Raw genomic sequence first — 14,796 nt, 5'->3', positions numbered from 1 at the left:
GATAAGATAAGATAAGATAAGATAAGATAAGATAAGATAAGATAAGATAAGATAAGATAAGATAAGATAAGTACTTTATTAATCCCAAAGGGAAATTCAATTATTCAGCTGCTCATTGCCACTCACACCACAGTCACAGCTAGGAAGTAAAAAACAAATAAAGTGCAATAATAACCCACAGTGCAACTTACAATAAATATACAATAAATAATAAAAAACCATTAAAAAAAAACTCAGGTGATTAAGTTGTCATTGTTGAAGGATGTTCAAATATGCGGAGGATTCCTCAGGTTCTGACACAGATGGTGGGGTTTGAACTTAATTTGCAATCACATATCTTTCTTCTGAATAAGTTAATTCAAAGTGAATTGGGAATTTAATTAAAGGCCAGTTTCCAGATAATAACCCTACTCAGCTCTTTGGCCTGAACTGACTGAGGGGACATTCTCCATGATGCTTTGTGCACTGCACCACCATGTCATGTATACATAATAATAATAATAATGATAACTTTATTTATATACCACATTTAAAAACAGCAGTTTACAAAGTGCTTACAAAGTGCTTTGACATCAGACCGGACACAACAAAGCACAGGGACACAATTCAAAAACAGGATACAAAAATAAGATCCTTGCAAAAAGCACAAGTCATAGGAACCCAGACAATACAAGAACCATGCAACATAAATGAGACCATGAGGCCAGAAATCAAGGCTAAAAACATACACTAATTAAGAAAAAGAAATAAGGCATCAAAAGGCAGTGAAAAACAAAAGCAAGACAGCAAATATGAAAAGATTAAATAAGAATGATGATAAAATAATAATAATATAATAATGATAATATTAAAGCAAAGATGAATTAGAATAACACACATGAGCAAAGGATCAAACAATTAAGGCCTGAAAGGGTACCAGTGAAGGGATTAAAAGTGAAACGAAGGTGAGTCACAGATTAGATCAAATCTTAATAAAAGAAATAACTACATAAATATGTTAACGTGACATAGAAGAAATGAATAAAAGGATGGACGAACTTTATGTTATGGGAAATAAAAGATAAGAGAAAGGCTAAAAGATAGTAAAGCAGCAATAAACAAGGATAAAAATGAAAGACGAAAGACTGCATCACTGAAAAGCCAGTCTGAAAAAATGAGTTTTTAAAAATGACTTAAAAGAAGGGACAGACTGCACGCCTCATCTCCCCGGGCAGGTCATTCCAACGTCATATGCATGCTCCTATATGTCTCTTCTCACTCGTGTGTGTGTTTGTGTGTGTGTGTGTGTGTGTGTGTGTGTGTGTGTGTGTGTGTGTGTGTGTGTGTGTGTGTGTGTGTGTGTGTGTGTGTGTGTGTGTGTGTGTGTGTGTGTGTGTGTGTGTGTGTGTGTCATCTGTGTTTTCAGGCGGCTGGATTCCAATGCGTTAAACTGTGACTGTGAGCTGCTGTGGCTGGCCGACCTGCTGAAGCAGTACGCCGAGTCGGGGAACGCTCAGGCTGCTGCAACCTGCGACTACCCGAGCCGACTGCAGGGCCGGTCTGTGGCAACACTCACCGCTGAGGAGCTCAACTGTGGTATGGATCACCAGAACTCTGAGTCTGTGACACTTATGGGAAATCCTTTGATGGTTGCTGGAACTTTTAAAACAAAAGACAGCCTTTGAATGTCTGGGTTGTTCTTAGGGTGTCTGACAAAGGGCTCTCTGTAGATACTGGGTCCAATTCCTCAAGTTGGGTGTCAGATTATATAGTAGTTTTTAGTACAGAGGTTTAAAAAACAGAGAAAAAATGGGTTTGGGTGAATATTGATTAAAGGAGCTTTAAAGCAACAGTAACAGCATCAACTGGGCAGAATGTCAAAGAATACACTTTGCAGTCTTACTTCACAAAAGGCGACTTTCTTTCTCTGCAGTAAAATTATACACCTCTGGAGGCCCACTGCAGAGCAGCTTGAGTTTTCACCTCCACAGCTCCTGTACAAACATCTTTACTTTAACCACAGAGATGTTAAATCAAGTCAAAAGCACCCCCCAACTATCCTGCCAGCAAACAGCAGGTCTGCTTAGTCACCCTGTCTCACCGTCTCAGGCTTCCACACACAGACACAGACACAGACACAGACACAGGTGTATCCTCCCTTTGTGTCTGAGGTCTGCAGGCACCCAGCTGTTTGACTCTTCATACCCTCCCAGCTGTGTCTCTGCACCCCCTCGTTCTGGTGTCTGCAGTTTCAGATCAGGAGCATGTGCTCGGCCTCTCAATGAGATGAGGATGTTGTTTGTTTGTGTTTGTTTGTGTGTGTGGACCGTTGTGCAATAAACAGGACACCCAGATGGTTTTAGATCTTGAATTAAAAAAGATAACTTGTGTTCAGATGTTTTTTTTAAGCGGAAAACAGATCAAGGTGCCGTCAGACATTTTATCAGTCGAGAGGAAACGACACAAGATCTGTGTGAGGCTTTACAAAGACCAAATCTGGTTTCTACTGCACTGGACTAGAAGCTGTAGAAAAACCTTAAACGCACTGGGACTAAGCTGGAATCAGAGGAGACAGTCCCACCATCACTAGACTGAGTTGTGAATTATTTAACTTGAGCTTGCATGGATAAAGCCAAGATTGAGAGATTTGGGCTAAAATTACGAAATTGAACAATTTTCAATTTGCATCTTTTCCTCATTCATTAGAATTGAGGCTTTTTTGGCCATATGGAAGTGAGGCCAAACTGTTTAATTTAATCATAGTGAATTATTTGTCATTTCACAACATAGAGGCTTAATAAAATAAAGGGTTTAGTACAATATTTAGGTTTTTGAGAAGATTAAGTTGTTTTTTTACATTTTAGATGTTGTGAAATTTGTGTTTGTACGTTTAAGACCTATTGTTGCCAACATGAATTTTGTTAACTTCATCTTGTACATAAATCAACTTTTTATTTCTGTTTTCTTTTTTTTATTTCTTTTTAATTCTAAGAGTGACACCTGTCACACTTTTTGACATCAGAGAAGTGAAAGCAGAGCCCGTATCTCGCAAAGTCTGAGCTTTGTGGATTGTCGTCTCAGCTCCGGCAGCAGTAAATCCCACAGCCTTAGCTCTGTGTCTCCTCCAGCTCTTACTCCTCCATGCTGCAGCCTGAGCCAGGCAGGCAGGCCTGTTGGCAGCTGACTGTAACCTGACCACATTTAAATCTCTGCAGCTAATTTGATGGCCCCAACTTGCCCGTTCTTGCTCAGTGTAAGCCCCTCCACTTCATCAGTCTGCATAGCAGGCCAGCAGAGGAGGAGGAATGCGTGCTTGAAAACATGGTGGAAGTTATTCCACTCCTCCCTCTTTCCCTCTCCCTCCTGTAAATGGGGCAGAACAATGCACAGCGGGTTGAACAGCTGTCAAAACAGCCGTCCTCCTTGAGATGAAGTGCCACCTCCCTGCACAAGTGGTATCTGATGAGCCCGTCTGGCCTCCTCATCAGATCACGATGCGCAAACACCATGTAATCTTAATCTCCAGTGTTAACATGGAATAAGAGTCCGATAAAAGGAGAAATGAGTCCTTGAGTTACGGTTTGCCGGTATACAAAGATTAAGCTTCATCCTTGGATTATTCTTAATGTTCGCGGAGAGAAGAGAGCAGTTTAAAGGGCTGCTCTGAAATGTGTCTACCATATGTGGCCTTTGTGGAAAAGGGCCTCAGAGTTAACCAGTGAGGGACAGAACTTCACTGCCTTTAAGGTGCTTTTGGCGTCATTTACTTTATTGGATAGTGACGGTTAAGATACAAACAGGAAAGAGGAAGAGACCAGGAGATAAAACATGCAACAAATGTTATCAGCTGGAACAAAACTAGCTTCTACATGGCCAGCTTCTACTATCAGGCTACCAAGGCACTCCAGGGAGCCTGGCTTACTGTTTGTAAACTGTGCTGAGTGAGGCTTGGTTAGTGCATCTTTTATATCTGGGTGTTATGAAGTGCTTCATGATGCCCCTTTCAAAATACTGCGGCATTGCCATGTTTATTGTATTGTTCATTTCCTGGTTTGACAAATACTTGTTTCTGATTGGTCTAATGAATGATTAACAGTTATTTATGCTTCATAACAACGCCAAAAGCCTGATCCCACACATTAAATCAGATCAGCCTATGAAAAGAAGTTCTTGTCTTAGTCTTCACTCCCATACATTCATCACACTGTCCTCTGAGCTCTCTACAAGCTCTTGAACTTCAGCGTATGACGCTGCTGTAGCTGAATCCAAAACATTCCCACATGGGTCTTTCTTTCTTTTTTTTTTGCCCGATTTCTGCATCAGCTTGCCCATCATGTTCCTACTCATCAGCATCCATCTTGGTCATTCTGCACTCTGCATGCTAGACAGTCACATGACCACACAAACACAAACTGCAGCTGTTGGGCGTAACCAAACAGACAAATTGCAGCCTGGTGTGTGATGAAGCATGTTCTTACATCACCGTTACATTTGCAGTTGGATTAATCATGCAGAAAATAGTTATAACCTAGATTTCTGCACAGCACAGACTGAAAAGTCACATTAAAATGAATGTGAAGATGGCAAACATGCATCTGTAGGTTCATTATGAGGTGAACTGGTGCACTGGATGGGACCACGGTTGCAAAGTGTGAGAATGGCCAATTTTCTTTTGTTTGTTTCTACAAGTCCAGCGTGCAATGATAATTTTCATTCATTCATTTATTTATTCATGGATTTTTTTAATGCATGAAAGTGTACAACAATACAATATCCATAATTTACCATACCGCATTCCTGTTCAGGGTCGCGGGTGGCTGGAGCCTATCCCAGCTGTCTTAGGGCGAGAGGCGGGGTACACCCTGGACTGGTTGGCAGTCAATCACAGTGCTGACACAGAGCCAGACAACCATTCACACACACACTCACACCTAAGGACAATTTGGAGTGACCAATTAACCTGCCGAGCATGTTTTTGGACTGTGGGAAGAAGCCAGAGTACCCCAAAAGAATCCATGCTCGGGAAAAGATGCAAACTCCACACAGAATCGCTCCCCTTGGCAAACTGGGAATTGGACTGGTGACCTTCTTGATGTGAGGCTGCAGTGCTAACCATTGCACCACTTTGCAGCCCTCAATACAATATCAATACACACATTTATCGTCAAGATTTCAAACTGACACCCTACATCAGCTCTATTCAATTAGCGGCCCGCGGGCCACATGCAGCCTGAAAGCAGCTGCTATGGGATTGGGACTTCGGTCTGGCGAGAAAAACACAGACAAGTTCTTACAAAAATTCCAACATTATTACAAATATTGTCTGCAACATCTATTGTAGCCTCGCAACTAACCCACAATACATTGTGTCATAGAGAAGGGGCCTTTGAAATGCTAAAATCAGCAGTCCTTCACAGGTGAAAAAAGCATCTTTCTTGCTACCCTGAAACCAAGTATCAGCAAGGAAAATTGTCAGTTTAATCCTGCATGGACTGGAAATTATTTATTTATTTTACCTCCAAGTCCAAAAGCCAAACCAATGTGTGCAACAAGTGTGTTGCTGTGCTGAAAGATTATGATGTCTGAAGACACCACACTGAAAAATATGTTGCATTTCGGACAAACTTTCCAGAGGGATAGCATCAGGGGACAGCTAAAACTCAGAGTTTGGCTGCTTCTTACAACCAGAGTTGTAATGTGCGGCCCGGCTCATGTCCTCAGCCTAAAAATTCGGCCTGACCAAATTTTTGAGAAATAGCCCTGCTCTCCATGACAAGGAGCAGCTGAAAGGATAAAATTCTTCTTTCTGATTGCACCTATTTAGATCAAAATGAAGCTCTACACTCAAACTTTAGGTGAACTGAGAGTGAAACGAAGATATTGTATTTACATTAATTTTGCTCATATTTTATCCTCATATGGTCTTCCAGTTGTGAAATAGTGAATTAAGGTATTCGGTTCAGCAGACTTCCTACTTTAAGGTGTAACAGTCTCCAGATATGTGTGCAGACATGGTGAAGGTCAGACTTCAGTACTGTTGGAAAAACCAGACAGACAACAGAAGTCAGAGACAGACAATGAACTAATAAATATTTATGCTTTCATAACCATCTTGCATTCCTCCTCTCTGGCCTTTTCCTCCAGAGGTACCCAGGATCACCTCAGAGCCCCAGGATGTGGATGTTACATCAGGAAACACCGTCTACTTCACCTGCAGGGCCGAAGGCAACCCCAAGCCACAGATCATCTGGCTCAGGAACAAGTGAGACAGTCACTGCTATGAACATGTCTCTGATAATTTACTACACCCTTTTCAGCCAGTTCCTGTCTAAACACGTGTGTATGGGTACCAAAAAATGTTGACATTAAAACAGATAAAGAAGACTCTCTGACTGTTGTACGTAGGTTTAAATGATGTGTTGTTTTAGCAAAGCACAGACTGACTGTAAACATGCGTTGGTGTGTGTTGTTGTGATTTGTGCCTCTGTTTTCTCCTGACAGCAATGCTCTAAACATGCGTGATGACAGTCGTCTAAATCTGCTGGAGGACGGGACTCTGATGATCCAGGACACCAGGGAGACGGATCAGGGGGTCTACCAGTGCATGGCTAAAAATGTAGCCGGGGAGGTCAAGACTTCTCAGGTCACGCTGCGATATTTTGGAGCACCATGTGAGTCAAAGCTTTTAGAGTCAATAAGCAACTAAAGCTGCAAATCTGAAAAAAAAGTTTTTTTTTTTGTCAGTCTATGCTCAGGCTCAGTAACTCGGATACAGTTAAAGGGAAATTCACCTGAGCTGCTTGGAAGGCACTTTGAGACAAAACAAAGCGCCTATCCCTCTGATCGCTGATGCCACCGATCCCTGCCAAGCCAACCAGACATAGACTCAAGCCAACCCAGACAGAGTGTGAGAGGTGAGATTACCTGGCAGTATAAACCTCAGCAGGATGTTGTGAAGATAGATAGAGAGCGTCTGGTTTTCTGCCAGATGTGGAAGACAAACATTCACTGAACGAACACAGCTTCAGGGCACAAAGATGAGCTCCTTGGTAAAGCTCTTTATTGCTGTCTCAATCTTTCAACTCCTGAGTTTGTCAAAAGTGAGGGATCAAACACAAGTTTCAAAAACATCATGATGTCTTTGAGCTCTTCTTGTGAATTTAGGTCTTATTTAGGGTGATCCTGTACAAATCACTGTAAACGGGACCATTAGTCCCAACGTTTTGTTATTGAATGGCCTATTTAGCTGCAGCGTTAGCCACGTGCATGACTGAAAATAAACGGGCCAGTTTACTAATTACACCATGAAAGCAATGCAGGTGCAGATTACGTCATAATTGAGGGTAATCTCTTGGAAAACCCCAACAAACAAATTCAAACTGCGCATGTCTACCACTCATAAACTTCAATAAACCAGGCGAGTGGTAACAGTGTGAATGAGAAAAGATTAAGGACGCGGTCACACTGGCCAATCGTGCCGTGCCTAAGCACGCTTCAGCCGTAAAGCACGTTTGGAATGGCCAGTGTGACCGCAACTGTACCGTGCTCAAGCACGATTTCCTTCCGTACTTCAGCACGCTTTGAAGAGGTGGGCTTCGGCACGGTTTACTTCATGCACGAGCACAAGCGCGCGGACAGCGCGTGCGATCCTTTACGTATAATCACCGCGAGCGCATCTCTCCACAATCATTTTAAACAAAGGGGGGGTGTTAGAGGGCTGTGTTGGGCGAAAACGACTTAACTTAAGTCCAAAAGTCTCTAAAGTTGTAGCAGTGCTCTCTGTGTCTCATTGTGCTGACTCTGATGAGATCGTGCTTCATGTAAACAAATGCTTCACGATGACGTAGGCGGGCTGTGCGCGTGTCTGATACCCGCTAAAGTGTGGTTCATATTGGGGCAGTGTGACCGCCAGCCGTACTCTCCAGCTGGGGATCGGCGCTGCAGGGGGGCAATCGTGCTTAAGCACAGCATGTTTTGGAGGGCCAGTGTGACAGCGTCCTAAGAAAAGCATTCTTTTAGCCTAAAAAATTGAGATTTTATTACAAGAAACACATGGACGAACAGCTGTAATCAGTGAGTCAATCAGGTAAACAAAGAGAAAGAGAAAGTTTGGTGATCTTGAACAGAGTAAATGCATGTGGTGTTTCCAAGCCACAGCAGAAAACTTTAATAATAAAATCAGTAATATGAAAGCTGCTTTGTGAAACAAGCACTGCAGCAATGCCCCAGTTAGTACAAACGGTCTGTTTTCCCCACCAGTAGCTGGTCATGTACACGGGCCCAGGACTCTCACACTGGAGGTTAAATAACTGGGATGTTCCTCCAGCTGTGACCAAAACATGCTACCTTTTGTAAAACTTTCTCTCCAGCTGCTCCACATCATGTCCTCTGTCTCTGTCATGCATTTCCTCCTTCCTCTGCCTGATAAACATACATGTACACGTTTAAACCTAACTCTCCCATCAGTCACTCTGCTCTGATTAATAGCTGTCGCAGCAGCCGATAAGCACGCCTGTCTCTGAGTGACCCAAAGGTCACCAGTGGGTGACGAATAGCTAGAAAGATGACCTCTCGTTAAGGACCTCTTTCTGAAAGCAGATGTTGTGTGTTTCCTGTCTCCATATGATTGTAAACCCAAGGCCTCTCGCTGTGTACATATTTCCTCTGACTCCACTGCAATCATGGGCCAAATATGGACCGCCTCAGCCACATTTTCTGATACACACAGGAGGTTGTTTTGGCAGGAGTCACAGACACAAAGGTGATGTTTGTGCATAAAATGACCGTTTCGGTACAGGCGTGCGTTACTCTGTCTCTTATTTAGGTCACCATCAGTTTCTCAGTTACTCCCTAATAAAAGCATCACTTCACACCTAATCAATCTAACCCCATTCCCCTATCCTCCCCTCCACCCTCTCCCCCTCTCTTCTCCTCCCCTCCTCCAGCACGGCCAAGTTTTGTGATCCAGCCCCAGAACACGGAGGTGCTGGTAGGGGAGAGTGTGACCCTTGAATGCAGCGCCACAGGCCAACCACAACCCAGAGTCTCCTGGACAAAAGGGGATCGGACCCCTTTGCCCAACGATGCCCGCATCAACATCACCCCCTCTGGGGGGCTTTACATCCAGAACGTGGTCCAGGCGGACGGAGGACAGTACACCTGCTTCGCCTCCAACAATGTTGACACCATACATGCTACAGCTTTCATCATCGTACAAGGTGGGACTGAACAATTCTCTGCCTGATCTTTGAAATTTGATTTATTCCTACAGATATCATCCTTAGCATGGCACCAGTGTAAACACATCTGGTACTCACTGATAAAGCATTTTTCTTCTGCATCCAAAGGTTTTGCGAAGACCTTTTAGACATCATGTGAATTAAAACTAAAGGATTAGAAAATAAGACAGGCAATTTATCTGGCTGTCAATTCATAACATCTCATAGGAAGTTGAAAGTAAACTGACTCTGCACATTTTTTTGATTTTTTTGAAATGTCAGAACCTGAAAGTTTGTGTGAGTCAGAGCCCATCAACTATAATTCAACTGTTTACTTGTCTGATCCATCAAATTAACACTAACTGGTTAAAATGATGAAGTCAGGGTATTTTTCACCCCAAGGTCAAAGGTCAGCTTCACTCTGATTTGTTGGAAAAGTTGTCCCAGAGTAACAGTTTCCTCTTACTCCACAAATGTTTATGTCTTTAACCTCACATCAGTGGTGGAGTTGAGTAACCAAATCTGACTCTGAGTTAAGTTTCAGATTCCTTGTGTTCAAGTCCAAGTCTAGTTCAAGTCATAGCACAGAAAAGAATGCGACTTGGGCCCCATTACCTTTGGATTCATGAAGAGTAGCTCAGCCTCTCTTCAAACTGTTGACTTAAGGAACCTCCGCTGTCTTTGTGGGACTGTCTGGATTTGTAGGAAACATTTCATTCATTGACCTCAGATTCTAGCTAATCCTGTCAGTAAATCTAAATTAGCATCAAGGTAACTTTTTACATATGTTGTATGTAAATATGCTCTGTGCCTCTCTTCTGTGGTGACTAACTGAACTTAACTGTTAGCTAGCAGCTGGATAAAAACAACAGCCCAGGCTACTCTAGTGCCTGCTTATCTGTGTGCTTTGTGGATAAAGTGCTGTTAAAGTCCCAGTTTTTTCTTTCAATAATTGCTTTGTGTATCCAATGTGTTGTACCCATCTTGCTGCATTTGCTGTAAAATCTTAGGAAGCAAAGATTTGTTGCTCATCTTTAGATAAACACTCACACCAGCTGCTTCAAACTGATTGAATCATTTGGATCCTGGTTTGGAATAAAAAGAGCGAAACTGTTGGTTGGGAAGAATAAATCTGGGTCTGCGCAGAGCTTTGTTTTCATATTTTGTCCGTTCACTGGTTTAAATCTCTTCACAGTCTGACCTGTTTGTCCTCCTGACAGGACATACCCACAATTACACTCTTCAGGGAAACAAAGAGATGTCCAGGGGTCATTCAAGGGTCATTTCTTCTTTTTAAATATTTACTTTATACAAATCCGCCCTACTGTCCAGGCCAGGGTTCAATAAACATTGGTGAATGTACTTTGCAACCAAAGGCAGTAATTCAAGAAGCTCCTTTTGTCCTCTGAGACGTCAGGATCTCTAACCTCAAATGAACTCAGAGTGAACATGATCACCTGCATTAGGAACAGTTTGTCTGCACAGATTCAGTGTAATGAAATTATTCCTGCAGCTCTCTTTAGAAGAGCAGATGTCTGACTTTGATGTTACTATTAATGAACATTAAATTTACTTTACTTACTTTGACTTACTATTGGAGGCATGGTGTGGATCTTTTCTAGAATTATACACTTTCATTTAGCAGAAGCTTTTGTCCAAAGTGACGCACAACACAAGCAGGAATTTAGAAAGAAGGGAAAACCTTAGCTATTGCGACAAAGTGCTACAAGTTATTTAGCTGCAGGTGCTGCTGTTAAGTGCAAGAAGATTTTTTTTCCCCCTGTATTGAACAATGTAGCTTTAACTAACCACAGTTAGTCGCTGCAACAGTATAGTTCAATATTCAACAACATTGAATATTCTGTGCTAAATATTCACTCTGTGTTACAGTTTTTAACTTTAAATACTTCCCCCCTCTGCCTCCAGCTGTCCCCCAGCTCACAGTCACGCCTCAGGACCAGTCAGTCCTGGAGGGTCACACAGTGGACTTCCCTTGTGAAGCATCAGGTTACCCCCAGCCTGTGATAGCCTGGACTCGTGGAGGCAGCCCATTGCCTTTAGACCGCCGCCACGTGGTCCTGTCTTCTGGCACTCTCCGCATCACTCGGGTGGCAGCCCATGATGAGGGCCAGTATGAGTGCCAGGCGGTCAGCCCGGTGGGGACCGTACGCGCTGCTGTGCAGCTCAGCATCCAGCAGAGAGGTGAGACTACAGGAGGACGCCTGAGAGAGACTGTAGCTGATGGGTGAAGTGAAGTGTATTTAAAAATAATTATGTCAAAGCTGCACTGTGTTAGAGAAAGTTAAAGGGTGATTCTGTAATTTCTTGAATCTGGCTTTATTTGAATATAACAGCATTAGAATTGCTCCAAAACATTCCTACAGCAAGCAAAGTAATCCTCAGGACATGTGCAACCACTCAAAGAGCACCCACTCAACATGTGTGTCTGCCACCGACAGTCTCACGTTTTTATGCAAAGTGCAAAACATCTTAGAGTCCTTACATGAAACATTTCAGTTAAATATGACTTTTTTTTTTCCTTACCTGAACCATCTAGCTCCAGAGATGAATGTGTGGAAACAAGCACTTTTTTTTAGAAAACAACAACTTGGATAAAAATTTGTGTAGAATTAAAAATTAGTATGAAACAGCAAGCAAGATTAAGATTATTGTGGTACAAGTCCAGCTACAAACTGTTGCACAGAAACAGATCTGTTCCTCCAGACAAGGGGCTGAAATATATGACTGAAACATTCACAAACAGGTTGTTAGTGTAGCTGCTAAAAACCTTCCTCAAACACTGCAGGACTGTGTGGGAGGAGGAAGAGGAGGAGGAGGAGGAGGAGGAGGAGGAGGAGTGCGAGGTGGTAAAATTCTGAGAGGGTGGGAGTGGTGAAGCACTCTTCATTCACAGCTAGTTTGTCAGTGCAGTGTATGAACACACACACACACACACACACACACACACACACACACACACACACACACACACATACAGACACTTACTGAAAGATGTATAGCTCTGCATGTGTGTGTGTGTGGGTCTGTGTGGTCGCAATCTCAGTATTTTGTGTTCATATGTTCACTAAAAGTTTTAACTCTTTAGTGTCATGTATTTACAATTTTTTCTACATGTTTCTCTGAAGAATTCAAAGTTTGTCCCTCTGCTCCTGAGTGCTGTGCAGAGGGGTGTATTTTGTTTGTGTGTGAGTGTGTGTGTATGAAATTACAGGCTTGGCATATCATAGGAAAGCGTTGCAGTCTGTAATCCCGTGATGACACCATGTTTTTCCATGTAGTGATGGTTGTTAACACGGCTCAAAGTACACGTTGCATAATGGCCCCACACTGTTAAAGCTCTATACGAGCCCACAACCGTGCCGTCTGCGCTGGGTGATAGCAGCCTAACGCAGGGCGCTCTGGAGAGGAAGAGGCAGAGCTTAGGAAGAAAGCGAATGCAGGGATTAAGTGGATGTGTTTCCTTTCAGCAGATGCATCAGTATCTCTGTGGTGCATGTGCTGGTTTGTAGCTGCATTGCTCACAAACAGCAGAGTGTGTGCACGTGCGCGTGTGTGTAATAGCCTGCCTGCAGCTCTGACGCTGTGTCCTGTACCCTGCAATGAACTCCTTGTTTAAGAACTTTGATTTAGAGGCTGTGAATTAGTGTCAGACGTGTATAAAACTGACTCCCACTCCAGTTTATTTTCTCAAACTTTGGGGATTTTCCCATGGCCAGGTGGTTCACTGCTGCCTATTGCACTATAGTCATGAAAGAGTATGAGCATTATGTATTCATGCAACCTCTACTCGGGCCCAACACTGTGTGTTAGATGACGAGAAGATGCCAACAATGAGTGTGGCCTCTCTGACTTGTGTGCAAAACTCTGAAACACTGTTTTTTGATTTTTTTTTAATTCATTCCTTTAGTGGATGAAAAGAGTGTTTGTGTTTGTGAAAGTATGTTTTAAGTTTTAAGTCAAAGCTCATAGAAACAAAGAAAGCTTATAATGTTCATAAAGGTTAGAAAAGGCTCCCCCACTATTTTGCTCCAAAGTTAGGGTCTGCAGGAACTTTCATTACTTGTTAGTAAACACAACATTCAAACTGGGCTTCTCCTCCTCCTTGGATCAGTGCCAACAGCAGCACACACTAGGGATGGGTACCGAATCAGGTACTTTTATAGGTACCAACCGAATTCTGTCAAAAGTACCCAGTACCGATTCATGTAAAATCAAAAGGTACCATGTTTAGGTACCTAGATGCATCTTTGTGACTGTGATGGCATGAGATGATGAGAAGGCAATTTTCCATGGTGGGCATGAACACAGCATTTTAAGGTTATATACTGAAGAATAAGTATGTTAAGTTGATTTTTTTTATATTCTATTATTTAAAAAATTGATGTTTTTTACCACATAAGCACAAAAAAGTACAGAAAATTGGTACCGTTGAATACCGATAGCCATTGCCAGGTACCAGGCATCGGGACCGTATCGTTTCAAATGTGAAAGGTACCCATCCCTAGCACACACCCACTGCCGCTGACCGGAAGATAGGTGAACACACTCACGAGCCCAGCTATCACCTCTAGCGTTGCATTTCTACGTGAGAGAGACTTGAGAGCAATGCACATGACTTGGTATGTTAGCACAAGCTAATCACGGGTATTCGACACATACCTGGTTGGCAGAAAGCCCACTTGTGTCGCTCTTTGTCCCGTGCTGCTCTCCAAGTACCCGAAAGTGTGTGAAAGTCGAGCCAAGTTTCATCCTCATTTAGGAAAAAGCTTTATCTGTTCAGTGTTTCTTTCACTTTGGTTGTGTTTTTTCTTTCTCTCTCTTTCTTCTCTACGTCCACTATCGCCACTCAGGATAATATCTTCCACTTGCTAATCAACACGCCAAGTCTCTTATGCACTGGGCAAGCTGTGATTGGCCCGAAACAGCCAAAACATCAAGATACAGGCAGAGAAGAGGGTTTGAGGCAGACACAGACACTGACACACATATATAGAGACCCATAGGAGACAATTAGCCAGGTTATTCCTGTAACAGTTGACCTTTCCTTTTTTTAGGAAATCCTGCAGACCCTACCTTTAAGTAATTAATTTATTGTATTTATACGTTTAATTTACAGGGACAGTACATATAAATAACATTTTTGTAAATGTGGGAGAGAAAACCAAAGGGTTAGTTTCCTGTCCCTGGATGTTAAAATAGGCTACCTTAACTCAGATAATCAACAAACAAAACAGAACAAAAATAGGAGGGTCAAAATTAATAATTAGAGTATAGATAACACCCTGTAATCAAACATAACTAGGATCCACATAAGAAACAGCATGAAAGTACGTAGCTGCAGACATAAAATATAAGCAGGATAAGCAGGAAGCAGAATTAAGTGAATATTAAAAATATGTTTGGCATGTTCAAGAAACAGAAAATAACAGAAAATACACGCACAAAGTAAGATAATGCGCTGGTGCTGTTTCTCATTTTCTCCTAATTTCACCCTCCTCTCCTCTCTTCTGAACGTTAAGCAACCAAAGGTTTAAAGTGAGAGCAACCAGTTTAAAAATTAAAGAAATACACACATTTG

The 14,796-nt window shown here is 42.4% G+C and overlaps 1 protein-coding gene across 2 annotated transcripts in view; it reads left to right on the top strand.

The window, feature by feature from the left end:
• pxdn (peroxidasin) overlaps positions 1–14,796 on the top strand; it is an 86,837-nt gene that overhangs the window by 39,165 nt on the left and 32,876 nt on the right. For both annotated transcript variants that reach the window (XM_074692315.1, XM_074692314.1), the window contains 5 exons: positions 1,406–1,575; positions 6,124–6,241; positions 6,481–6,650; positions 8,925–9,197; positions 11,124–11,399. In XM_074692315.1, the coding sequence (XP_074548416.1) occupies positions 1,406–1,575; positions 6,124–6,241; positions 6,481–6,650; positions 8,925–9,197; positions 11,124–11,399 (1,007 nt within the window). The remainder of the gene's footprint in view (positions 1–1,405; positions 1,576–6,123; positions 6,242–6,480; positions 6,651–8,924; positions 9,198–11,123; positions 11,400–14,796) is intronic.

This window comes from Halichoeres trimaculatus, unplaced genomic scaffold, assembly GCF_033239565.1.
Source record: "Halichoeres trimaculatus isolate MK-OKI-2021-1 unplaced genomic scaffold, fHalTri1.1 fHalTri1_scaffold_17, whole genome shotgun sequence".
Classification (NCBI taxonomy): domain Eukaryota; kingdom Metazoa; phylum Chordata; class Actinopteri; order Labriformes; family Labridae; genus Halichoeres; species Halichoeres trimaculatus.
This window is presented reverse-complemented; position numbering and strand designations above follow the sequence as displayed.